This window comes from Pipistrellus kuhlii, unplaced genomic scaffold (genome assembly GCF_014108245.1).
Source record: "Pipistrellus kuhlii isolate mPipKuh1 unplaced genomic scaffold, mPipKuh1.p scaffold_m20_p_5, whole genome shotgun sequence".
NCBI classification, from domain to species: domain Eukaryota; kingdom Metazoa; phylum Chordata; class Mammalia; order Chiroptera; family Vespertilionidae; genus Pipistrellus; species Pipistrellus kuhlii.
In genome coordinates, this window is record NW_023425551.1 from 54,335,055 (window position 1) to 54,362,469 (window position 27,415).

A 27,415-nucleotide genomic window follows, 5' to 3' on the forward strand; every position below is an offset into this window, starting at 1 on the left:
ACTAATATAACATTCTAACTTATTTTAAAGCACCAATATACACATGCACACGCACCCTTTCCTGTGCAGGTGAAATAGAATTCAGAATTCCTGTTTACACCCCTGGGCTTCTCAATAAATCCTGGGTCTGTGGAAATCAGAAAGGTATGGCTTAGGATTATACTCAGAGGTCATTTGGCAGCTTAGTTTCTTCTTAAAGGGAGGACATAGAATCCATTTATAGGAATTCCTATAAACAGGAATTCCTATAAACAGGAATTCTGAATTCTATTTCACCTGCACAGGAAAGGGTGCGTGTGCATGTGTATATTGGTGCTTTAAAATAAGTTAGAATGTTATATTAGTTATATTTTTATATTACATTTATAGCTCACATCTTAAATAGAAAGCTATTTTTCCCACCAATGGAAACAAAATATAATTTTTCTTATCACTGTAGGGTGACAAAAATTATTGGGGCAGAACCTAGAAAAATCTGGGCAGAAATACAAAGCACTTGGATCAGAATAGAAAGCCAGGGGAAACTCCAGTCCAATCAAAATAGAAACACATTTCTCCAGTAATTAAAAACTAGGAACGAACTTTTCACAAAAAAGTATTGAAAAAAACAAACCTTACCAGAAATACAATAAACACTTAGTCACTTAGAGTCCAAAAGCAGAGATCGACAGGTCTCTTCTCACCCCTCCAACCAATACCAATAATAGGAACCCAGGAACACAGAGCAGATCTTAGGGAGATAGGAACAGTATAGAGCATACAGGAGAGGTCTAGGGTGTGTCTTTGAATGAAGAAATGACTGACTGAATAAATGAGGAACCTGGATAACTAAAAGACAAAAAAAGCCTTTGGACCAAAATGTAGAAAATTCCTAAAGGTATTGGTTTTCACCAATTCCTTAGTAAAGAACTGGAAGTGTTTCAGAATCCTACTGAATAAACTCTGTAGGCTTTTGCATAGAATAATACTAACAATTAAGTGGTATAGAGCAAGCCGCAGAGTGTTTATTTACAGAGTTTAGAGTCCAGTCATTCTTAAGAAATTCTTTAATTCTACCATGAAAAAACTCCCTCAGGCTTTGTTATAGAGAGATTTCACAGGAGTGAGCATGCTCCTCAGTCAGGGATCCCCTGCCAAGGATGTGCAAAACAGGGTAAAATGAGTCCCTAATTGAATGCTGCTTTAAAAAGAATTATTTCTGTCATAGGGTTACCATATGACACAGCAATCCATCTCCTGGGTATCTACTGAACAATTTGGAAGCATTTATTTGCAAAGAAATATCTATCTATCTATCTATATCTATCTATCTATCTATCTATCTATCTATCTATCTATCTATCTATCTATATTTCTATGTTTATTGCAGCATCATTCATGGTGGCCAACACATGGAGCCAACCAAAGTGTCCTTAGATAGATGACTGGAGTAAGAAGATGTGTTACATATATACAACAGAATACTACTCAGCCATAAGAAAAGATGAAATACATCTACTTGTGACAACATGGATAGATCTTACGAATATCATTTTAAATGAAATAAGTCAGGTGGAAAAAGTCAAGAAACTTATATTTCACTCATGTGTGGGATAAAACACTGAAAGCAACAAACAAACAACAATTCATAGATACAGATGACAGTATGGTGGTTACCAGGAAGAATGAAAGGGTTGTGTGGGTAGGTAGTAAAGGGTAAAGGAGGTAACATATAGGGTGATGGGAGGAGATTTGACTTTGAGTGGTAAACACACAATGCAATATACAGATGATGTATTATAGAATTGCACATTTGAAACTTATGTAATTTTATTAACCAATGCCACCCAAATACATTTAATTTTTAACAAGTGGTGGATATGTTTAAAAAAAGTATTTATGTGAACTCAGTGCAAAATCAGGTAATTTCCAAAAGTGCCAGGAAGCATCATATATTGTGGAACACGATAACTGAAGTCTGGCTTAACCTGTGCCCTCTACATGGAAAACCAGGGAAAAGTGCAGTATAGTGCTTTGCATTCTGGGCAAACACCAAAACAAAGATGTCAAGTGGGGAGACTTAAAAACAGGAGGAAAGTAGAGGCCACTGGAAAATCAGTGTCACAGAGGCCAGGGATGAGATGAAAGTCCATGAGGGTAAAGTAGTAAAGTATAACATATTCTTAGCTTGTGATTATGTTGCTCGGAGGAAAATGTCCCATTGTTGGTTAAGGAGTCTGTTAGTTCAGGCTAATTGTCAAAACCACTACACTAACCCGCTTCCTTTTTGTTGCTCTTCCGGTAGATCTTAGACTGATAATCTCAAACAAGAGCTTTAGGAGACCGGTGGACCCAGAAGACAGAGGTTAAGGAGAGGAAAGGGATGGACTTCCTATCTTCCAGAAGAGTTAAGGTCTCCAGTAGCTTATGCTGTGCATTTCTACTCTTTTAAAAAGTTATTTTAATTGGGGGGGCAGGGGAGGAGAGAAAAAGAGAGAGAGAGAGAGAGAGAGAGGGAGAGGGAGAGAAAGAGAGAGAGAGAGAGAGAGAGAGAGAGAGAGAGAGAGAGAGAGAGAGAGAGAGAGAGAGAGAGAGATGGATTTGTTGTTCCACTTATTTATGCATTCACTGACTGTTTATTGCATGTGCCCTGAATGGGGGAACAACCGAAACCTTGGTGAATCAGGACGATGCTCTAACTAACTGAGCTACCCTGCCAGGGCCCCTTTTGTTATTTTCACGGGAGACCCAGTTAGTTATCATTAGACTGGAAGGGAAGAAGGAGTCCTCAAGGCAAGCAGCCTGAGGAATGAGGCATCTCAGGGCTGGTGAAGGCAGTGGCACCCGTTCCCCCTGGTGGGGGCGTATGCTGACTGTATGTCAGGAGGGATTATATTATCTAAATGAGAATTCATTTATCTTCCCCTGGATCTTCCTTTGCCCACTTTTTCCTTTTGAAATTCAAAGAGATAGGCCATTGTCTCATGAAAATTATGTGGCAAAAGAATACAGAAAAAAAGGAATTCTAAATCTGGCTTTATGTTTAAAAAAGCATAGCCACTTAGAAGAACAGAAAGGACATGTAGACAGAATACTTTGGAGAAAACATGTTGAAGGGCCTTCTTCCTCCTCACTGGCACCACAAAATAGAAAATATTTTTTGGCTGTATCAGACATTACTAGAGGTTGCTTTCCCAACATCCAATCTCTGAAGACAGATCCTCAACTCGACTCAGTTCCAGCCCCTACCTGGACTCACGCACTTTAAGGGAGTCTGGCCCCAGATTCAGGTGCCAGATCCTGACCGGTGATGGCCAATGCCCATTCTCTTCACCAGTGATCATTTTAGGCACGAGACCCAATTCTGCAAAAATAATAAGTGAATGGACAGTTTCCCTCACTTCAAGAAGAGATACCAACATAAGATGGTCCCCTTTCTGCCTTTCAACGTGTTGTGCCTGGAAAAGATGCATGAAGCTGCTGTGGCATGTTGCTCCCATCCCGAGGGAGTGGCAGACACAGAGACTGACAGAGACAAAGAAGACAAGAGGATCACAGGGAAGTGAAGCCGGACCCCGATGATCCTTGCTAGGAACTGTCCTGCCTCTGAAATTCGTTTTATGTTTCATTATTGTTTAAGGTACTTGCCTTTGCTTATTTTGTGCCCTGAAACCAAAGACATCCTAACTGGCTGAGGGCAGAAAGGAACATGGCAGACAGAAGAGATGGTAGCAGTGCCTGAATGAGGGAACCAGCCTCCAGGGACCTCCAAGATTAGAAGGTATTCCACATTTTCCACCCACTCGGCCTCTGATCAGATGAATACCACACATCTGTACCCAGGGTCCTGCTAGTCTTTCTCATTAACATGTGGTGAGGATGTACCTCCCACAGAACCAGTGTGAGCCCTGAGAATTGCCCAGCAAAACTGATATACTTCACTCACATGGAAACAATGTTAAACTTGTTAAAACACGAAGGTTATACATGTTTGCAGGACAGATGTTTAAAAAATATATGTGTAGGCAGCCAAAGAACATTATGCATCACCTTCTCTGAAAACCTGCAGCATGCTAATGGGACAGATTTTTTAAAGCACTGCAGTGTGGAGCTACCTCAAACTACCTCCTTATACTTCTCTATAAAGATGATTGTACTCACAGTGTAATTCTGAAAGGCATTTCCAGGTGTAGCAGGGTCCAGCCAGGATAGCCCTCCTTGGTAGCAAACTAGACCCGGCAAATCTGGACTCTCCCCTAGCTCTCCTTTAGTTTCAATCTTGTGGCTTTTGGATTCTTGGTTTTCCTTTTACTTGCAGTTTGCCACTTTCTATTTCCTCGCCTGTTGTTGACAGGTGTCCATCTCTTGGTACTACCTTTTGCATCTTGAAACAGGCCTCAGATGACCTCACCATTTGCCTCCTTCCCTGGGTAAACAGACACAGTCCAGCACGTTTGCTATTCTGAGTCTCTCCCAGATACTTGATTAAAAACAGAGAAGGGTCATCTAAAGGTCATCTCTCCAATTCGCCTTATCTTCTAGCTTTGACAGTCTTTGAAAGTGATGTAGGTCAGAGGTTTGGCAGAGAGTGGGAGAAAAATGGGATGGGAGAATGGCAAGATCAAATGGTTATAGGGGAAGAGGATCTGACCATCTGAAGATGGAAGAGTGAAAGCAGGCGGGAGGAGGTAGCAGGAAAAAAGAAGATATTAAAGATGCTTAAAGGGAAATTGATATGACATCTGGGAGAACATCTGAGACTGTGTCCTCCAGGAGGACCATGAAAATAGACTGCGTGGGTGTGTACTGCGACTCCCTTACTTCAATCTGTTAGACTTTGGGCAAGTGACTTAGCTTTAAGTCTCAGGTTCCTCAACCATAAAATGGGGATGATAATATTAAAAAAGAAAAAAAAATATATAGAGTGACCAGGTTATAATGATCTCTGAACACAGAGATCTTATATAATTATATCCTATATATTATAACCTATATAATAAAAGGCTAATATGCAAATTGTTCTCTCAACCAGGAGTTTGACCAGCAGGCTGGCTGGCCAGTCACCCACATCCCCTCTCCATAGCTAGGCTGGCTGGACCCCACCCATGCACGAATTCAAGCACTGAGTGGTCAGATTATTATGCATTCAGAGATCATTATAATCTGGCCACTCAATATGTGTGTGTGTGTGTATATGTGTGTATATATATATATATATATGCATATATATATGCATATATATATATATATATATACACACACACACTGTATAGAGGTATTGAAAGGATTAAATTAAGCAATAGGAATAAAGCATTTAGAACAATGCCCTCCACAGAGAAGGATCCAATAAATGTTACTTTTATCATTTAACCTACCTAATTTCTTTTATTTTAAAAATAAAATTGTATGTTTAAATTGTACAACATGATGAGTTTATATACATATATAGTGAAAGAAATTATGGTATAATCATACAATAAAATATTATTCATTCTTAAAAAGCAAAGACATCTGCCATTTGCAACAACATGAATGAAACTAGAGGATATCCCTATCTAATTAAAAATTGTATGAAGGGGCTTAACTACTATTAATTAACTAATGAAACATCTCTCTCTCATATTATTGGATTTATAAACTGAAAATACTATTCATATCATATCGTTAAAAATAAATTTGCTATGGCAATACCACACTAGTCCTTTATAGTTTACTCCTTAATTTTTGCCATTTGTGCTTTTATTTTTTAAATTGATTTTAGAGAGAGAGAGAGAGAAAGATAAATAGGTAGATAGATAGATAGAAAGAAAGAGATATGGATGTGAAAGAGAAACATCCATCCATTGCTTCCTGTACATGCCCAGACGGGGGGATCAAACCCACAACCTGGATATGTGCCCTGACCTGGAATCGAACCTGCAACTTTTCAGTGTACAAGGCGATGGCTCAGCCAACTGAGCCACACCAACCAGAACTCCTTTTTGCCATTTGTAAATTTCTGGCTTCAACATCTATTATTTTCCACTTCTCTGGTACATAAGAATGTGGAATATTAGGAGATAATTGTAGCCCTTTTAAGTATAATACATAAATTTCATAAAAATTTATAGCAAAGAAAAGCAGCATGGGATACTTAATAACCTTTTGTAAGAGCCATTACATTATAAAAATAATACCATCTGCAGTAATGAGTTTTATTTTTATTTTTTTAAAAATATATTTTTATTGATTTCAAAGAGGAAGGGAGAGGAAGAGAGAGAGAGATAGAAACAACAATGATGAAAGGAAATCATTGATTGGCTGCCTCCCGCATGCCCCCCTATTGGGGATTGAACCTACAACCTGGGCATGTGCCCTTGACCATAATCAAACTCAGTACTACTCAGTCTGCAGGGCAATGCTCTATCCACTGAGCCAAACAGGCCAGGGCTGCAGTAAAGGGTTTTAGATTTCACAGGAATTACCATATTTTTCAGACCATAAGACGCACTGGACCATAAGACGCACCAGTTTTTAGAGAAGGGAAATGAAGAAAAAAAGATTCTGAAACAAATAGTGTCCTAAAATATTTTATGTGCATTAAAACCCAACATCACAGTCATAAACACATGTAATCAACCCTGTAAAGTAAACAGCAGCATTTAGAACCATTTTAGAGCCAGGCAAGCACACAGAGACCACACAGAGCCGGGCAAGTAAAAAAACTTTTTTTTAAAAGTATATGTGTAGGCTATATTTGGACCATAAGACGCAGGGACTTTCCCCCCCCACTTCTGGGGGAAAAAAAGTGCTTCTTATGGTCCGAAAAATACGGTATTAACATTTACAGATTAACTCTAAATTTCTTTTTTTCCTATTATAGTATCTTTCCATTACAGGCCCATTATTTTCCAAATGTAACTTAGTTATTAACTTAAAGGTCAACCTGAATTTCCATAATTCTTTCTGCTATGCATCCACCCTGCCAGAGCTGTTAATGGGCAGTGAAATACCTAAAATATGTAAAGAAAGGAGGGAAGTGGAAGAAGAGAACCTATGAAGTGAGTGAGCAAACAGATTTGGAATCCAGGGTGGGGTAAAAAAAGGTTTACAGTTGTGAGTATGTAAAACAGAGTTTATTCTTGGATTATTATTTGTTAATTATTGTATTATTTTCTATCTGCACAACTGTCAACCTACTTTTCCTCCAACTTGTATTTGGGGGTTGGCTATAGTGTTATGTATTATTTTCTATGAGCAATAGGTGGATTTTAGAAAAACTTAAAACCTGGACAGGAACTATAAATAAAAATGCATAATTCAGGAGTAAAGTTCACTTCAATGAAAACTGCTTCATTTTTTAAAAAAAAAAATAAAAAATAAAAAGAGAACTTCTGTTTCCTCAAGACCTAACTTTGAGTTAAGGCACAGGTAAAGCTTCTGGACTGTTGGATGCAATGAGGCGTCAGGAGTCATGATCTCTTCCAGGTGGGCAGCCAACAAAGCTACTTGAACAGAACAACAATCAGGCCTCCCTGGTGTTCCTTCCACTTGGGGGGAAATCAATGTAAGGAGAGGGGTTTGGTGGAAATACAGGTTAACAAAATGAAGAAATAAAACATAACTATAATTGCACCACTTGGAGGTCATACATTGCCAATCTTTCCAGACTTTACTGTAAATACTTAAATTTACACACACAGCAAAATAGAATCATTTAGTTCTTGTGATAATCTTTCCATGTTAATAATTTTTAATTTATAGCATCACTTCTAATATCTGATATCATTTCATTGCATCAACCATATCCTAGAAGTGGAGTTGGTGGGTGGGGTGTGTCCCAGCGTAGGCGTATGTACAGGCTCTAGGTATACGTTGCCAAATTGCCTTCCAGAAACGAGACATTCATTTATATTCAGACAGCCTATTTTGAGAGCAACAGAAAGCCCTGTAACTGGTAACTCTTGACTCAGCTGTTCATGGGCTTTCAGCCAGATTCCGAGGGAGTTGAGTGTGGAAACCAGGGGACGCTGACAATCTGTGTTGTCAGGGCCTCAGCACATTTCCCGATGGAGGAGTGCCCAGGGCTGGTGGAGAGACATTTCCTACCTTAGCAAAGTGACAGGTGGCGGGAAGCCTGGTGGGATCAGCACCTTGCAGCTGGGATGGGAGCTGCAAGCCCCGCCAGGAGGGGCCACATCTGCTCAGCTGCTAGGCTTCTCCTGAGAGGGCGTGGCCTCCATGGGATTGTGGAGAAGGAAGTGGGAACAGGGGACTCACGTTGCTCTCTTAAGAGTGGGGACAGTCCCTGAGGATCTCTGAATGGGCTGGGCGGGACCCAGGGGCTGAGGTTGGAGGGATGTCACTGCCTGAGATCACGGAGATGATGACCCCTGGTTGTTAATTTTATCCCTCGGGCTTTCGGGGCCTGGGAAAACACAGGTTATGCTAGGCCTAGGGAATGAGGCCAGAAGGACTGATAGCCTTCGCAGTGTTCATGCATTAATGGAAGATGCCATTTGATTTTGGTTCCTTGCCCAGCGAAAGAGGTCCCAGGGGGGCACACTTCAAAGGAAAGCCAAGCTAATCTTAAGCGAAAAAGAAAATGTTTTATTTCATAAACACGACAATGATGTGGCACTCGATAAAATGTGTTGGCAAGTAGATGTCTGACACGTGGTCTGATAAATAAAATAGGTTAGTTCCTCTTGGGAGAAGGACTTGAATCCCACTTATCATCAGATAGGAACTTTCAACAGGACCTTTCTAAGGAAGATAAGCGGTGGCCTCTGATTTGTTGGCGAATAGAGCACAGCAGACGGGAGAACAGGGCCTTCACTGCTGTCCCAAAAGGGGCTTGTTACCCTTCTCTGTGGGTTTCAAGACCGTCACTGAGCGTGCTTCAGAGGTCGGGCCTCTGCCCCTCAGATATAACATACACATCAAAAGGACAGGCATGCTGATCTTGACACAGACCTGGTCTAATAAATGATAATGTGTTGTAGATGTGAGTGCAGGATTAACCACGTTTTGTTGGATTTCTCTGAAACTGAGATTCAGCTGCCAGAACTGCTTCCCAAAGTAAACGTAGGTTTCGTACCTTTGCCAGAGGAGGCAAGGAATACATTTCCAATGAGACAAACGAGCGATTCTTTCCCGAAGGTTGTTTCCTTCTATCTCCAGGGGGTACGGAGGAGAATGAATTACTTCATAACCTCACTCGCGGTGGCCTTATCAGGTTAAAAACGGTTATGGAAAAGCAGCGCTTACCGTCTACCACGGGTTTGGGCTGAGAGCTTTTGAGGCGCAGCGAGGGCCGGAAGCGGGTTCGGTCGTTGAAGCTCCAGCTCTTCTGCACTTTGGTGGGGCTGCCCTCGGCTGTGATGTCGGTGCTCGGGGACCGCCTGTCACCTATCGAGGCTTGTCTGCTCTTAATACTCTGGCCTCTTGGGCTAGCCATGCGCACCCGCTCCTTAAAACTTAGCTTCTGACTGTGGACAACAGAGGCACGATTATTCCATTTCAAGCAGTTTCTTCCATGCCACTTGGGTAAATAATTTGATGAAATGGTATATGGTCATATACACTTCAGTAAATAAAATGTTTTCAGCAAGTAGGAGCATAGACATATATTTTCCTCCTATTGAAAATTGGAGCTTTGTTCAATCTGTTTGCATTCATTTGATGATAATCTCATACTACAGGTATACACACCCTTTCTGGATTCATCAGAGAAAGAGCTGAGATCAAATGCAGTACTTTGCATACAATTACACTGGAAGTAACCAAGAACTAGTTTGGTCATCGCTTCCAAAACAGATTTTAGTTTTAACCTCAACTTTTGAGATTAATAAAAAAAAAAAAAGTTACTTTTTTTTATTTGGGAGCATCTCTTTTTGCAATTTCTAAACATTTCTACAGGAAAACAGGGAGATAGTTACATATAAATAGATAGCTACATTCTGCATGCATTTTATATTCCAGGCAAGATTACGATATCCATAAATTCATGCAATCTCATAGCAGTTGGTAGCACTGCATACGTAATATTAAACATACCAACACAACACCGCACTTCTTTTATGCTGACACTCATTCTTGTGAGATGAAACCACACAAGGTACAGTACAACAGCCCCAACATATAATGAATGTGATGACTGATGAACAGAATGAGACATCATGTTCACTAACACAATTGCCTGCTCTTAAACAGGTTTATTGATTTGCTGTGGCAGCTACGGGTAAATTACATTTGTTCAGGTATTCAGTTCTTAGATGCCAGCTAGGGTGGAACTGTTGTAGGTTGGTAAGGGAAACATTAACAACAACGATAAAATCCGAAGTACTGCCCGAATGACATGGCTCAGTGGTTGAGTGTTGACCTATGAACCACGAGGTCACGGTTCCATTCCTGGTCAGGGCATAGGCCCAGGGTTGCCAGTGGAGGGTGTGCAGAAGGCAGCCAATCAATGATTCATATCATTGATGTTTCTCTCTCTCTCTCTTCCTTTCCCTTCCTTTTTGAAATCAATAAAATTATTAAAAAAAAAAAAAAATCCAAGTGCATCTCCATGTTCTCCTGACCAGGAGATGTGGGGTGATGTGGTGGGAAGGGCAGATTGGGTTCTGGAGTCCTCATCTCTCACACGGAGACAACAGAAATAACCCACTAGGGGATTTTTGTGAGAGTCAAATGAACCGCAAGAAGCTTTGTGTAGCTATATTGTTTCATTTAGAAACTGCTGCTACTGCTGAGACCGGTTTGGCTCGATGGATAGAGCGTCAGCTTGGGGACTGAGGGGACCCGGGTTCGATTCTGGACAAGGGCATGTGCCTTGGTTGCGGACATATCCCCAGTGGCGGGGGTGCAGGAGGCAGCTGATCGATGACTCTCTCTCATCGATGTTTCTGGCTCTCTATCTCTCTCCCTTCCTCTCTGTACAAAATCAATAAAATATATTAAAAAAAAAAGAAACTGCTGCTATTTATTAGAAAATGTCCGTTATCAGGGAAGAGGTGCAGGACTTTCCAGGGCCTGCAGAAATGAGGGGCACTGGTCTGGAGGGCAGTCACTAAAGCAGCTACGCGGAGCTGCTGGGACCTGCAGCGTTTTTGGGGCGTGAAGCAGTGTTCTCATGGAAAGGGTTTATCTGAGACGAAGTGGAGGCCTGGTCTTTTCCACTTACCGCAACGTCCACTGTCCCCAACTGCAGCATGCCAACAGCAAATGTGTTTAGTGGATATGTGTTTTGCAGCTAACAAGAAACAGTAACATTTATTTTTCCATGCCTAGTTGCTTAACAAATGATATTCTAAAAGGACACCACGTTTTATGTGTGTTTACATGAAAACAAATCAAATAATGAACTATGGTGATCAGGGAGTCCTGGGAACAATAACAATTGACCATGCAACTGACAGCTCCCCTCGGAAACGCAGACGTAGCTAAATCCAGCACGACTAGCTGATGGCACATGCAAAGAACAGGCTGGGCAGTTTTGTGATGGAGTCAGTGGGTTCAAGAGTCCTTTAAAACAATCTCATCAGTCACTGGCTTTTTTTCTGGACTTGACAAGAGTGTGATTAAATGGTAGATTATATTAAATAACAGCAACAATAACATCATAAAACTGCATCTTTTTATTCTCAGGCTAGGTTCTACATGTCCTCTACAGCCTTCACATTATTTCAACAAACCCTTCAAGGGATAGTGTCCAAAATGTCTACTCTCCTCAAGCTTTTTTTGGTAAAAATCTCAAATCTTTTTTCAGTGTTAGCACATCTGTTCCATCATTGAAATTTATGATGATCTGGTTCAGGAACATATGCTTACCTCTGCACCTTGATTTAGATTAATGAGTGGCTTAAGTGGACATGGCTATCATTACAAGTGTTCTCACTATACTTGATCTAATCGATTACCTTTTCTGGAACAAACTGATCCTAATTGCTACAGAAGGTTGCGTTTTAGTTTATATAAAATTATTTTTTCAAATTTTCAGGATATATCTCTTTCCTAGGTCAGTCAAATGAACAGAAAACTAATAAATATATCACAAAAACATTTGATATAGAATCTAATTTTTCCTTAAAAAATATCTCAATTACTAAAAAAAGTAAAAGATACCCCAAATAAGTATCAAATCCACCGTGGCTCATTTACAATAGCAAAATATTTAAAAACAATTGTTTTCATGAAAATATTTTTAAAAATTGCTCCTTTGAAATATTTTGATATTATCTCTAAGAATAAATGAAAAGTGAAAATAATATTATCCTCTAAATCTTAATAGCATTTAAAGCACTTAAAGTTTATATGAATTCTAGGTACCATTTCTTCTTCTGTTCTTCTAAATTACATGAATATTTGTCAATGACTACTATTTAAAAATTCTCAAGAACTCTTTTAAAGTGAACTCAACATATTAGAAACATATTAAACATACCAAATTAGAAAAGAATGCAATATTTTCACTCTCTCTTTTGACATAATTGTATGAAAGTTACAAATAAGATCCTAATCCAGAACTTTTAAACCAGGCAACATTTGTTTTATTAGTTTTCTTACTTCATTTCCTCTTTGGAAATCAACAGAGCATCTTGATTAGATGGCTATTAAACTGATTAGGTAGCTATTATTAAAAACACACATTGATGAAAAAATATAGGTTCTTCACTGACCCATTGAAGTTTTCATTATTTCCCTGTTTTTTTTTTTTTTTTTTTTTTTTGTGTGTGTGTGTGTGTGTGTGTTGATCAATAAACATGATTTTATATAAAGGAAGATTTATGTAACCTTGTTGTTTGGAAGGATGCCAAGGATTATCCCCAGGACAACAAAGAGGTCTCTCTTTGGAGAAAGTAACCAGAGGGTCGCTGTGGCCATTGACTGCAGGATCTGAGTATACTGTCTCACATTCCCAGCCGAGGACTATGCCCAGGGGAGCCTGTACAACTGCTCTGCAAGGGAATTCTTCCTTCTCTGGGAAGCAGATGTATAAGTTACTCAAACGCCCTAGCCTGCAGTCTACTAGTGGATATTTCCTGCCAGAGGATGGTGTGGCATCACTGTAAACCCACAGTAATCCTCTTGGACTTAGAATGCTGTAGTTGTGGTTATATTTAATTAGGGTTTTAGCCCTTCATAAGATAAGCATTCTACAGATTTTCGCCTCAGGCACAATATGGCAAGTGAGCCATAACAATCCAGTGCGTGCAGCAGCTCAGCAGTTGTTCCACCACAAGGAGGCGCCAAGGGGATGACTGCCAGGACTGCGAGGGGGCCCTGCCAATAGGACAAATGTGTCCCAAGGGTAGAGAATATCCAAGCAGGCAACAGGCAAAAAGGAAAATGAGAAAGAGTGGGTCTCAGAACAGGGCTCCCGTAGGGTGACGCTGTAACCTGGTCATGCACCTGAGGTTAGCTGGCATTCTCAAGTCTCATGTCAATAGCTGGGATGCTGGGTACCTCTGCTTCCGTGTGGTGTGCATTCTGAAGAGCTTCTGCTTATTACTACAGAACTTACTAGGAGTGAGGGAAATAGAGTAGCACATTATTAAGCATTTGACCACCAGGAAAGTGCTGAGGGATGTTATTTTCCATTTTGAAAAAACAAAGTCATGTGTTCATATTGCTTTTTCAGATATAAGAATACAGCGTATTTAAGCAGTAAGTACTATGCAGGTTAATTGTGCTGCTCAAAATATATCTAGTGCTTTTAATGGTTAGGATCAAATAATTAGCTTTGATATAGGCATTAGAAAGGATGTGTTAGCATCTGATACATATAAAAATAAGAATATAAATATTTTAGAATACATCATGGTATAAATAATTGAGGAACAAAATACTTCAGAACTATAAAAATAAATATTTACAGGAAGTTGGTAACATTATTTGCTTTGAAATAATAAAAAAAAAAGTTCTGGATTTGTATGAAACACCTGCAGTTATAGTTAATACAGGTAACCAATTGTCAGGTAGAATACCTGTTCAAAATGACAGAAGAAAGGATTCTAGGTTGCTAGTTTGGTAGAAAAAAGTTTCTTATTTTAAGTCTCATGATGTGTTTTCTTTCCCTCTCTCTATAAATGTGAACAGAAGAAGAGACCATTTTGAAAAAAAAGAAAAGAAAAAAGAAACAATCTAAGATTTTGCCCATAAGGGCACAAGTTGACTATCTGGGGAAAAAAGCCTAGTCTTACTGCATTTAACAGCACATGCAGATCATCCATTGCAGACAGAAGAAAGGAGGTGTAAATATGGAAAATAAATGCAGAAGAAGTATAACATAGTCTTTGCATCAGTGTTCTAGAGTTCTCTCATAAGAGCCACACATCTCCTCAAAACCTAATAAAGCCAGCATGGAGGAGCCATTTGGACAAGGCACTCAGCGGATTGCAGCACAGTTTTGTAATGTGATGAAACAATATAATTTATGCTTTAACCTTTAAGACGATGCATCTTTATCACAGTCTCACAACTACCTGTTAAAGCAACTTCAGGTAGTCTACTAAGAAGTCTGTCAGAGATCTGCTAATTCCTTAGAAACTGTGAGCAAGGCGGCTGAACTTCGAAGCACATGTTCAACAATGATTGAGAAGGAGGCAGGGTAAACAGAGGCAGACAGCTTTATGGATGATCCCTGAATCTCCGATGGTATGATTTATTTTTGTAGCAATAAAAACTTAACAGGTGGGAAGAAGTAAAAGCCTGCTTGTACCAGCGTGATGGCTAATTCACCAACTACTTGGTGGCTAACTGACCTCCTTGTCAAGGAGGAGAGGAGGAGAACATAAAACCTCAAGGTGAGAATAATGACTTAATCTGGCCTGATGGGTTTACAGGCCAATTCTATTCTCTGAAAGTGATAATTTATACCCAAACTAAGAAAAACTGCCCAGTTTAAAAAGTGAGTTGGAAAAAGTACTTAATGGAATGATTAATCAGCATAAAATTAACAAGCACATTCACTACCACATATGAAATTAGTGGGAAGACAGAGGAAAACAAATAAATAATTAATTAATGTTAAGGAAATTGTATTTATGGTCTCAGTAGAGGAAGAACAGAGCAGGTTCAGTTGAAACTAACAGTAATTCATATTTGACCCTCTAACAAAGAGAGTCAAATAAATATTATTTTCACTGTTGTTCAGTTGAACTCTTCTTGAGAGTGATTGTATTTTTAAAGAAAATTTTGGATCTGTCACAAACAATGCTAAGCCATGTCAGAACTGGATATCTTTCTTAGTGGCCTAAGACACTGTAGATGAATTTTTTTGAACATACCCTGACCTCAGTGTGGAAAGACAAAATATCTTTAACAAGAATAGTCCAGAGCAGGGAATATAGTTCACTGACTATGATCTTTAATCCATTCTGCAAAGAGGAAAACCTCTCTGTGTATAGGACAGCCCTGTCTACAATGTGGCCTTCTTTTCCGGAGGGAGTGAGTGCCAGGCACCAGGAGAGGGTCACTGCCTGCTGTATTGAACTCATCTACACTCGGGTTACTCCCAGTTCTTAACACAATGAAACACCAGGAGGAAGGATTTAGGGGATCACAAGCTCTGAGATATCTGGCGAGCTGGCTAAAGGGTATCTATTTTGCTTATCTGAGTCACCATCAATAACCCAATAGCCCCAATCTGTCAAGTGCTCTGCATGTGGGTTGTATTTATCATTCCAATTAAAACTGGGCCAAGCATTAATCAACAATATTCTGGACCCAGATTGCTCTCTGCTCAGGGAGAATTCTCATTATAAATGCATTTTCCTTTGTGCATATTTTGGTTGGGTAAGGACCAATTTGTTATTTCCTAAGATGGTACTGTTGCCATTGTTATTACAATAGTCTTTCTACATTTATTATGCAATGTTATGAATTCCATTGCCAAGGTGAAAGCTCAGGTAATAGTAAAATGGGAGCTTCAGCTTATTTCCTTCAAATCATTGAAATGTTTTCCATTTTTTTTCTTTTTTTATGTTTCTCCTTTCCCCCATTTTTGTTGTTGTTTTCTCTTTTTGCATAAACTACTTGAGATCAGAGACATTTTATTACACTACCCAAGAATTATTGACTAAGCACATTCTCTGTCAGAGCTTTACACAGGATGATGTGGTATATATTTAGCAGATAGAATACCTAAGTGTTTGAAGCAGTAAGATATGCATACTAAATAGTTACACGCACATGGCATGTGTCAAGGTGGTTTTGCCAAACATCCAATGACCACAGAGGAGCAAGAACTCCCTGTGTGTGATTTTCTAAATCAATAAGTTTGCTCAGCTGTTCTGTATATATTCAAATCCTCAAGTGAGTTACCTTTGATAAGCTCAGTCACAAGTATGCAAAACATTTTAATGTTTCAGTGCATACGAGCATCATGAAATTGAAAAAGCTTGGTTGGTAGATTTTTGACAGCTGACTACAAGGTTCATTTTTTGTCTGAGGGGCTGAAGCTCAATCATTACTTAAAACACACATACAATTCTGAGCAATTTAGTGGAATAAGTGTGCTGGAATTTTCATATAAATGTGTTTCCCCAGGCTAGTGTGCCATCACAATGAGGATGTTCCCTAGTTACCTCTTAACCCTGTCTTTGCTTTCTGCCTTGCTAACATTTGGAACAAGAGCTCATATTATCGAGTGAGCACAAGGTGACCCCTCACTTAGGACTGCCACAGAGGTTGCAAATTCCCCCTTTAGGTTGCCAACAGCTCTGTTTTAAAGGATAAAACCAAGACAGGTGACCTTACTCTCGGGTGGCTATCAGGTTTGTGCCAAAGATAGTATCGGACCTTAGCATTTGAAGACAAATCACTCTTTGAGATAATTTGTAAATGGCTAACTCCCGAGACAAGGAAAGCTTTTAAAATCCAACCAGAGACACTAAACAGCTTACAATGGTTAAGACTTATTTTGTGTAACCTTTTCCAAGTAATGTTATCACAACAGAAGGATGGCGAAGTCTGCTCTAACTCTATTCCTACCAAATAAGAGAAGGAGGGTCTTTAGTGGCCTCCCCTGAGTAGGCGTACCTGCCCCATCTATTGCCATCATAAATGAGCCCATTTGTGGTTTGGTTTGTGACTCTTGTTGATGTAATGCAGAGATGGGTGACCCAGAGCCTCATCACCCCAAGTGAACTTTCAACACTAGTTTCAGCGCTGTTTAAGTACGTTATGATTAGTGTCGTTTGAGTAACAAAGCTAAAGGAACAATTCCTGGACCCACACCGACCCCCACCTTGGCACTAATCCTGGCCACGGGATGCCTTTGTGGCAATCATGGAAAAAAGAGACTTGTGTCCCTTCTTCCCTCCCAGGCACCTGGGATTCTCCTGCTGGTCCTGCCTCTGCTACTTTTCACACCGTCACCTGGCTCTGTCGTCCAGGGCTTTGCTTCCAGACCCCCAGGGTACTCACTGGTACTCACGGATACCGATTAAAATGGTGTCCTTCACATCCTATTCCCTCTGGGTCTAAATTTCTGCTGTTTGCTCTGATAAAGCACTTCCTTCGAAGGCATAAAAGAATGATCCTAAATTATTTGGTTAAGTTTCTGGGAGGGTTAGCTTCTTTTAAAGGATGGGAGTGGGGCGGCTCTTCTTTTGAATCAGGCCATCTAAGTAAACCTCAGCACTCGGTGTGCTGGAGATGCCACACAGAGACTGTTCCAACTCCTGCACACAGTGTTCTTTTTATACAAAACAAAACAAAACAAAGCAAAACCCCCACAAAACAACCAACTAAGCTCAATGTCTCACTTTAAAGAAGGACCCCGATGAAGGGAGTATATCTTACACTGCTTCTCGGGATTTAAATACTTGGGTGAGATTTCTGTCTGGGAAAATGGTAGCAAGGAATAACCAAAGACTATAACGATCATTTCTCCCAGAATGTTGCATGCTCTGCAGATTGTACAAAGCAGTGAGTGGGTGAGGGAAAGGCACTTCCACTCCCAAGGGGAGGGGGAAATCAATAACACAGCAACCTCTGCAGGCAATCCTGGGAAAGGCCACTTTTAATCATTTTGTATTTGTGGATCGATTTTACTCACATGAGACACATTTAAAACATCTGTTAGGCACAGATTTATAAACAAACATGTAGCAGAAAAGATCACAAACCTGCTTGATGTTTCCCCTTGCTCTTTCCTTCAGGTGCATGCAGACAGAAGAGAAATGATGATAAACTGGTGAATACATTTATAGCACTTGATAATGGCCCACTTGGGGTTGGGGACATTAGTACCTTGAGTAATTCTTTTCAAGCAAGATCCATGGAAGCCATTTTAAAAATAATAAATGTGCCTAGTTTTTTTTTTTTTTTTTTTTTTTTTAAACATATATTCTTTGTGGCCCAGATCAGGGATAGCATAGCATCTCCTTAGCCAAAACAATACTGCCTACATGTAATGAACAACAGCCAGAGTTATCCATGGCTAAGGAGAAGTGGTTCTGACCTGGTTAGCTCTAGGAGAAACTCTTAGAATGCTGCTGGTCACACTGTAGCTGTAGACCCTGAGCTGTTGACAGACTTTGGGTTCTTAGTCTGGACTCATGAATGTGTGACTGGTTCCTCAGTCACTTGTTAAGGCAGGTGCTGTTTTTCTATTGTAATTCATACTTTATATTCATACTTTATACAATAGGAAAACAGCACCTGCTAGGCACATAGGAAGTCGTTAGAACTCTTCCAGCCTCATGCTGGGTGGTGTTCTTCATTACCGATTTGAGCAGACCCAGGTCAGTACGACATGGTGCAAATGACCCGTTGTCCTTGGGTGGACACCCCACTTTCCTGTGGGTCTTGGTTTTCTTATGAATAAGTTGAAGGCATTGGATTAGATAATATCTAAATTCTGACGTCTTAAGATACCACTGAGCATCCGTGGCATTTAAGTCCCTATAGTTTCACAAAATATGCGACTCATTCCCTAAAATAACATGTTCACCTATGTTTCACCCTTTGTAGAGCCTCCATTTCCTTTGAGAACAAAATCAAGGAAAATATGTTCCTTTTATGAATCCTTTTGTTATTAAAACAAAGTTTTAAAGTAGCAATTGTGGAGATCTTAAAGGCAATGTAAGAGACAAGCCAGGCCAGAGAGGAGAGTAAAAAATTTCTGGCATATCCTTGGCAGGTCTGAGTGGGCGTGGCATGCCCCTCACCCCACCCCTCTCTCTGGACACCATTCTCACTCCTCTCTCCTATATCACTCCCTAGAAGAGGTGGTGGAGTCAAAGCATCCCATTGTATCTCTAAACCAGGCGTCTTCAAACTACGGCCCGCGGCCCGCCAGGTTTTTTGGGCAGTGAGCGCAGCCGAGGTGTTACAGTAGGAATTAGTAGTTCATATAGTCCGGCCCTCCAGCTCTCTGAGGGACCGTGATCTGGCCCCCACTTTAAAAAGTTTGAGGACCCCTGCGGGAACAAGAGCACGGTTGGTGCTTTTAAGTGATGATGATGAAGAAGAAGATGATGATAATGCTATTGGTAATATGATCACTTTGTTGACCACCTATTTAAAACTGTACCCCTAATGCTTCTTAAATTCCTTCCCTATTCTACTTTTTCTCTTTAGCACTCACCACCCTCTGGACCTATTAAATATTTTACTTATTTATTTTTATTGTCTCTTCCCAGCAACCCTTGAATATATACTCCTCAAGGTCCAAGATTGTAACCTGTTTGTTTTTCTCTATCACTGCTGCATTCCGAGTGCCCAGAACAGTACCTTGCACATAATAGGTACTCAATGAAGCCTTGTTGAATGAATGCATGCATGAATGAATAATCTCTCCCTTGGGAAGTTTCTAAGCCCTAAATGTTATGGGAAAATACACTATGTAAATAGAAAGAAGTTTTGGTCTATTTCTTACTACATAGCATTTTGTGCTCATAAGACACTTGGTTTTATAAATGTAAAAATACCCTCGAAGTCACTGTAAATTATTTACCTCACAAACCCACACACTTGATTAAAGCAGGTTTACTTTCTAAAACAGAGGTTCCGAACTTGGCTTCAGGGAGTTATGACTACATTAAAATTGTAGGCAAAGTTTTAATTTTTTATGCAGTAAACATGTTTCTTGGGAAAGAGTGCATAATTACCATCCCATTCTCAGCAGCTTAACAAAGAAAAACAACAACAAAATTAAGAACCACTGCAGTTTAGAACAAGGATGCATGGCTAGTGGGAGAGATGTTAGGACACCCAGGATCGCATGAACGTTGCTAGTGACTGAGGTGTCATGTTGGACAAATCTCTGTTTTCAGTAAGTGGGCTGAGTCTGCGGGGTGGGTGAGGGAACGCAGGGAAGGGGATTGAGAGATGGTTGACAGTCACAGTGGATCAGGATAATAAAGGTGTTTCCCTAAATTCTTCGCTTCCCTGTCCCCACTTAAAACAGGAAAAATATCAAAGGAGAAGAGAGAGAAATTATGTGAGTAAAATAAGTTTATGCATTGGAAGAGTCTGACTCTTTATTAAAGATTTTTCAGGCTTCAGAATGAGTTTTCTTCCAAAAACCATGGACGGAGTAAGCCAATCAATCACATGTGGTGCCAGACCACTCTCAGCCCCTAAAAACCGTCTTTTGGTTTCTCTGCTAGCCTTCCTATTATACAGGTGTGAAGAAAAGAAATACAATTTTTATGTAATTCCAATTTTTTGATGCACACTCCCAAGGAATAGATAGCACAAGCATTATATTCCTGTTTTCTTCCCTACTATAACTTTGAAAGAGTCCAGTACTCAATAAAGGGCACTTAACTACAATTTAAGGTCTAAATGAAGAGGATTCTCATCCACACATTCACTCAACAGCATCCATGCTTCTGTCTTTGCTAAAGTCCCATCCCCTTTAAAATCCTGACATTCTATGATTATCTCTGTCACAGGTGCTGACAGAGTTTTGATATCAACTTTTAGGAGACGTGCCCACAAGAGCTTAGAAATTATCTTGCCCAGCTCTTGCCCTTCACTTTGTGGATGGGAATAGTGAAGCCCATCTCAGGGCAGGGCAGGGCAAGGCAGGGAAGCCATATAGCAGATCCTGATAGATCTGCCCCCCTCTACAGGGAGTAGTCTGCTGCATCACAGAGGTCCTTTTGAGACTTCAATCCCCGGGAACACCTCATGAAGGCTTCCCCAGCCATTTCTCTCTCACATCAGGAAAAAAGAGTTTCTGAGATACAGTAGTTAGATGCCTGGAATCCTATGAAGTAACTTGGATGAAGGTTTTGTTGGATTATGAAGGGAAATGGCTGATGCTCTAAAATACTAGCTTAGATAAGCAGTTTGATAATGTTTGAACAACCTGAGGAACTGACTGCTGTAACCAAGCTGGGTGACTCACAGAAAGCCTTTCCCTGCACTGACTGACTTTGGTTGTTACGGTGAAGAGTTATTTAATTAGATGGTGACTATGATTTAATGTGCGCTCTGCCAGTGGAACTGGAGTCCAGGATTCCAGGACTAAAGATTGTTTTTGGAAATTAAACTTCACTGTGGTAACCATCAGGACTGTTCATAAGTTTTCAGGTTCTCCTCTCTTTCCAGGCGCGTGGTAGGACTGCACTTCCTGTCCTCCTAGAGTTTAGGCATGGCCAGGTGACTTGCTTTGGCCAATGAAATGTGAATGTAAGTAATACTATTTAAAAATTTTGAATGCTAATTCCAAATTTTAATTTGTTAGGTCCCATTGCTTCATTGTAAACTGTAATTATACTAGGATTCCAACTCTTCTCTTATTTTGCTATTAATGTTAGTTTGATCTGCAAGTGAAAGCTGGAGAGCCAAGGGGATCTAGATGAGAAATGACTTTGAGGAACTTCAATGTGAAAAGATATATTGTTTTCAAAGCACTCCCTGTTTGGGGTCAGATGATGGATGGAGTTTAAACAACCATTATTTTTCAAAACTAGTGGTGCTTACCTTTAGAATTCTGGTGGGTTTTATAGAATGAGACATTAGAAAATAATACCATGAAATAGTAGAAATAAATCTCTATGAAGTTTAAATTCTTTTAATCTTTAAAACACATCTATGGACAGTGAGGAATGATACTGGGTCAATTGAGTTTTGTGCCTGAGTTGTTACTAAAAAGGTTTGAAAGAGAAGCAGAGAATAAGACAGGCCCCAAATTGACACTGAGTGTGCGCGTGCATGTGTATGTATTTGCATGCACGTGTTTGTATGTATGTGTGTGTTTGTGTGTGTGTGTATGTGTGTGTATGGTTTGTTTTGCAAATTTGAAGAGACTCGACTACAGCACCAGCTATCATACTGATACCTACTTGGTGGGGCTGCAGGTGTGCAGGGCCTTCAAATGCGGCTTCCAGGTGGCAATGGAAACAGATTTTTCATCAGCTGCATAACTACGCCAAACACACTGCATGCAATGTACGTGGGAACATGAAAAAGAAAAAGAAAAGAGAGAAGAAGATAGAATGAAATAAAGGGCTATTATTAAGTTAATACACATGAAGGATCTTTAGCCCTGAATAATATCCAAAGGGGTGACGACTTGCTTGGCATTTTCAGCTGGCTGTTACACATATTCTGCCACGTCTATAGGATTGCTTTTCAAAACAACTCACACCAAAGAACAAGCATACTAAGAAGTCTTCCATGAAGTAACTTTTGAATTAGTTAGGGAAAACTATGACATTATCTGAGGTGGACTACCTGAGAGTGAACATGCATTGTAGGACCCAACCGCACATCTTTAGTCACTACTTGATAAGGTGGAGGCAAATGACTACTAGAAACTCACAATGCAACTAGTAAACTAGGTAGTAAATTAATGACCACCAGAGTACGCTAAAATGATTTAGTGAAATTTCATGAAGTTGAAATGTGCCAACACTAATAACGCTAAAAACGAAGACAGTGCTAAACAAGATAGAGGACAATGTATTTTCTAGGAATGTATTGAATACTTGGAAGGCACTTAAGGATTTAATGTCATGGTCTAAGAATACACTTGCAGCTCCTTGATATAACACAACTATGTCTACTTCACATAATTCAGGGGTGAGACCTTTTTTCTGCCAAGGGCCATTTGGGTATCTATAACATTGTTTGCAGGCCATACAAAATTATCAACTTAAAAATTAGCCTGCTATATTTGATCAAACATATAACTCACCCCTAATGCCTTGGCAGGGCCAGATCAAATGATTTTATGGCCTCAGATGGCCTGCAGGCTGGATGTTCCCAACCCTGAAATAATTATACCTGACATATATAATATGAAGTATTTCCATGTAAAATCCTTGCCGAGTATGAATTAAGACCCACTATTTTACGGTTGAGAAAATAAAGGCTCAGATAAAATAAGATGTTTACAAGGATTGGTAGGGTTGACATTATCTCCAGTGACTGGCTCTTGCTTTGAGAATCCCTCATGGTCCTTTGCTGATTGTTTGATGACTGTTGGCAAAGCTTCCCTCTGAAACTGTCCATTGCCTGAATGTACTATCCATATAGACTTTGGCAAATTTCTTTCTTTGTAATAAATCCAAAAACATGTCTAAAGACCAAGTGCTTCCTCAAAAATCCCAAGAGAAAACTTTTAATTATAATTCATAAATCAAAGCACTCTATTTTAAGTAGCAAATTTGTTTAAACAAGTCATATTCCTACTCTATAACCACCATTCATGATTGTAAAAACTACAATGAAGAAAACAGCTATTTAATAATGTTCCTTTTCCTGAGTATCATTAAAGCAATGTGTGCTGAATAAAAAGTTAAAAATTAACACAACTACTTTGGAAAGTTGTCTGGCTATTATCTAGCAAAGCTGAACACATACAGACCCTCTGACATAGCTACACACTTCTTTATATATACTCAACAAGTATGTTTATACCTGTTCATTAATATACGTGCTATCCCACTGAAAACATTACACTTCATAGACCTGCTCAAACACCTATTAATAGTAGAGTAAAGAGATACGCTGTGAATATTAACATAATGGAATAGTACACAGTTGGAGTACTCTAGCACTACATTCAAGAATATGGATGACCTTTACATGAATAATGGTGAGTGAGAGAAACAAGACACAAAAGAGTACATGCTGTGTGTTTCCATTTCCATAAAGTACAAAAACCAAACTCCTCAAGAAAACCAATTTTAAAAGGCAGCACAGTGGGTACCCTTGGGAACAGTGATTGAGAAAGGGTACAGAAAGGTCATATTCTGTTTCATTAACTGGGTGCTGCTTACACACACAGGAGTGCTCAGTTCTTTTAGGATATGTGCTCTTTTCTGTATGCACATTATACTACAGTAAAATGTTCAAGAAATGATATTAAAAACTAAAATATATGGGACCTGAGGGTTTTTTAATATTATTAAGGAAGGTTTAAGTAATTGAAGCAGAGTTCCTTGCCTAGAGTCTTGCTTCCATGGCTCATGTTGATTTATCCTAAAATCTGTAAAAACATATGCTAAGCATCATGACATCTTATAGAGAACAAAGCAATTATTGTTGTGACAATGTTAGTTTTTGCAATTATTGCACAAACACGATTTACACAGTGGTCTAAAGGAATCAATGAAAACCCATGGATTTATTATTACAGCTTCCTCTGTAGTGAAGCCCAGAGAACCTCCCATACCACGACGGCCTAGATGGCTGCTTTAATTAAACAATCTTCATATAAGGCACCATATATACATATGTACTTTGAAAGCAAGACTCATGTAAAACTAGAAGTACACAGTAGGTCTGTGCATGATCAAACACCAGTGAAAAAAACCCACAACTATACAACAAAAAAATGGGACCAAGACATCACCTGCCAATGTTATAAAGAACCAGGGACAAAAGAGGCCACTCTCAGAAAATTGAAAATTTTCCTAACAATGCAACCTGGCTTCTTGCCTTTTTCTATCAAATTGATCTAAATGGCTAAGCTCTTATTCCTTTCATTACTCTTTTCCTAACATGTCTTCTAAATGGGAGGCACAAAAGGAATAAGTGGTATCTATCTCAGGATTGATATTAGTGACGAAGTCTAAGTGGAAAGTGAAACTCTATTACTCTTATACTCTAATAACTTTGTTCTGTCCTTAGCTCTCTCTCTTCTAGTAGCACAACCATAAGATCAAGTAGCTGATGCTTCCAGATTTTAAGCCAAAACCACAAAGTGGTTGGCAAGAATAAAATTATGACCCAAAGGGATTTAACTTACATGGCATATATACCCAAAGGACAAATCAAGATGGAGCCAAATGAAAGCCAAGTTCACCATCTTTCAGGTGACTCTGGTGCTCTAGGCAGCCAAACAAATTCAAAATTTTGTCTACAATTATAATTACAATGTCAGTATAATTAAGCTTTTAGGGAGTATTCACTTTGTGTTGTCTGGAGTATTACAACTATGGCACATTTGACCCTTTCTAAAATTTTAATTTCAGCTGACCATCCAAAGGTATAATGTACATGGGACCAATTTTTTTTTCAGGGTACATAATTTAGGAAGTCAGAGATATAAAAGATTCAAGATGAAAAACAGTAATCCCTTTCTCTACCTTGCTTCTCACTAATTTTTGTTCCTTAGAGGTAACTGTCTTCAATTCTTATAGTTGTTGCTTCTATTTTTTTTTAAATATATTTTTATTGCTCTCAGAGAAGAGAGGGAGAGAGAGATAAAAACATCAGTGATTGTTGGGAGCCAGCAGAATTGAGGCAAGCAACTCAGTCTTAAGGAAATGGAATTAAGTTCTTTCTAGCAGAAGTTATGCGGTGCCCTGAGGGCTTGGCCAGAAGATAAGATTAACCTGCAGCTTAGCATCTTCCTGCTTAGCATCTTCCTGCTGCTTAGCAACTTCCCCTTCCCGATCCTCCCCCCTAGATAGCCCAGCCTTGGAATGTTGCACCTTGGAATGTTACGCAAAGACCCCTCTGCATAGGCAACCCTGCCCCCCTTTGTTTCTGCTGTATAAATACAGCCATTTCAAAGAATAAAGTTGAGGCTTGATCAGAACCTTGTCTTGCCTCCATTCTTCCGCGTTCCTTGTTTGTTTCATTCTCTTAGGTGGTTCCTGCGTGCCCCCGTTGTTGTCCCTTGGGTCGGAACAAGTGATAAAAATCATTGATCAGCTGCCTCTTGCATACCCCCTACTGGGAACTGAGCCAGCAACCCAGGCATATGCCCTGACCAGGAATCAAACATTGACTTCCTCATTCATAGGTCAATACTCAACCACTGAGCCACACCAGCCAGGCTTCTATATATATATTTAAAATATATTTTATTTATTTTTTACAGAGAGGAAGGGAGAGGGATAGAAAGCCAGAAACATCAATGAGAAAGAGACATCATCAAGCCACCTCCTGCACACCCCCTACTGGGGATGTGCTCGCAACCAATGTACATGCCCCTGACCGGAATCGAACCTGGGACCCTTTAGTCTACAGACTGACGCTCTTGCACTGAGCCAAACTGGTTTCAGCGAGGCTTCTACTTTTAAGAATCCTGATTTCTAAGGATTATTCTCATATGTATATTTCTTGATTTTTGAGTTTTTGGTGCTATCAATTCTTACCATGAGAAATAATGACATCACACCTACACACCCTCTTCCCTTCCTCTCATTCTAACAACAATTTTTAGTTGTTACTATTTAATTAACTTTATTATAACCTGGTGACTATTGTTCCTAGTTCAGCAATGTGACATAGCATGACTTTTTCTTTCATGTTGCTTTTATGTACCTATTATGAATACATTCATGAGTTCTCCAAAAAAATTCAAAAATTCCACTAGTTAAATATGTCATGAAAAGAACAAGAGAATTCTCAAGAAGAGCTAAATGAATGAAAGCAAGCAATTTATCAGATACAGAGGTCAGAGTAATGATTATAAGGATGCTCAACAGCATGAAAAAGGAAAGGAAATCACAAAAAAGAACTGGTCAGAAATGAGGAATGGAATATCTGAAATAAAGAATACACTGGGGAAGATGGCATAATGGGGTAGGGGGATCGTAATACTATCAACAATAAAAGATATATTAAAAAAAGAATACACCATAAGGAATAAACAGTAGGTTGGATGAAGCAAGGGACTGAATTAAAGATTTGGAAGACAAGTAGGAAAAAACACCTAATCATGCCTGGGCAGTGCGGCTCAGTGGTTGAGCGATGATTTATGAACCAGGAGGTCATGGTTCAATTTTCGGTCAGGGCATATACCCAGGTTGCAGGCTTGATCCCCAATGTGGGGCATGCAGGAAGTGGCCTATCAATGATTCTCTTTCATCACTGATGTTTCTCTCTCTCTCTCACTCCCTTTCCCTTCTTGGAAATCAATAAAAATATATTAAAAATAAAAAGACACCTAATCAGAGCAGCAACAACAAAAAAGAGGGATAGTTTAAGAAACCTCTGGGACAACATGAAGCATAACAACATCTGCCTCATA

At 39.6% G+C, this 27,415-nt stretch overlaps 1 protein-coding gene across 2 annotated transcripts in view; it reads right to left on the reverse strand.

The window, feature by feature from the left end:
* KCNQ5 (potassium voltage-gated channel subfamily Q member 5) overlaps nt 1-27,415 on the reverse strand; it is a 492,894-nt gene that overhangs the window by 52,841 nt on the left and 412,638 nt on the right. The window contains exons 8-10 of one of the 2 annotated variants that reach the window (XM_036414201.2): nt 22,269-22,363; nt 18,096-18,122; nt 9,229-9,449 (exon numbers count right to left, since the gene is read on the reverse strand). In XM_036414201.2, the coding sequence (XP_036270094.1) occupies nt 9,229-9,449; nt 18,096-18,122; nt 22,269-22,363 (343 nt within the window). The remainder of the gene's footprint in view (nt 1-9,228; nt 9,450-18,095; nt 18,123-22,268; nt 22,364-27,415) is intronic. The other variant, XM_036414202.2, reaches the window with a different exon arrangement.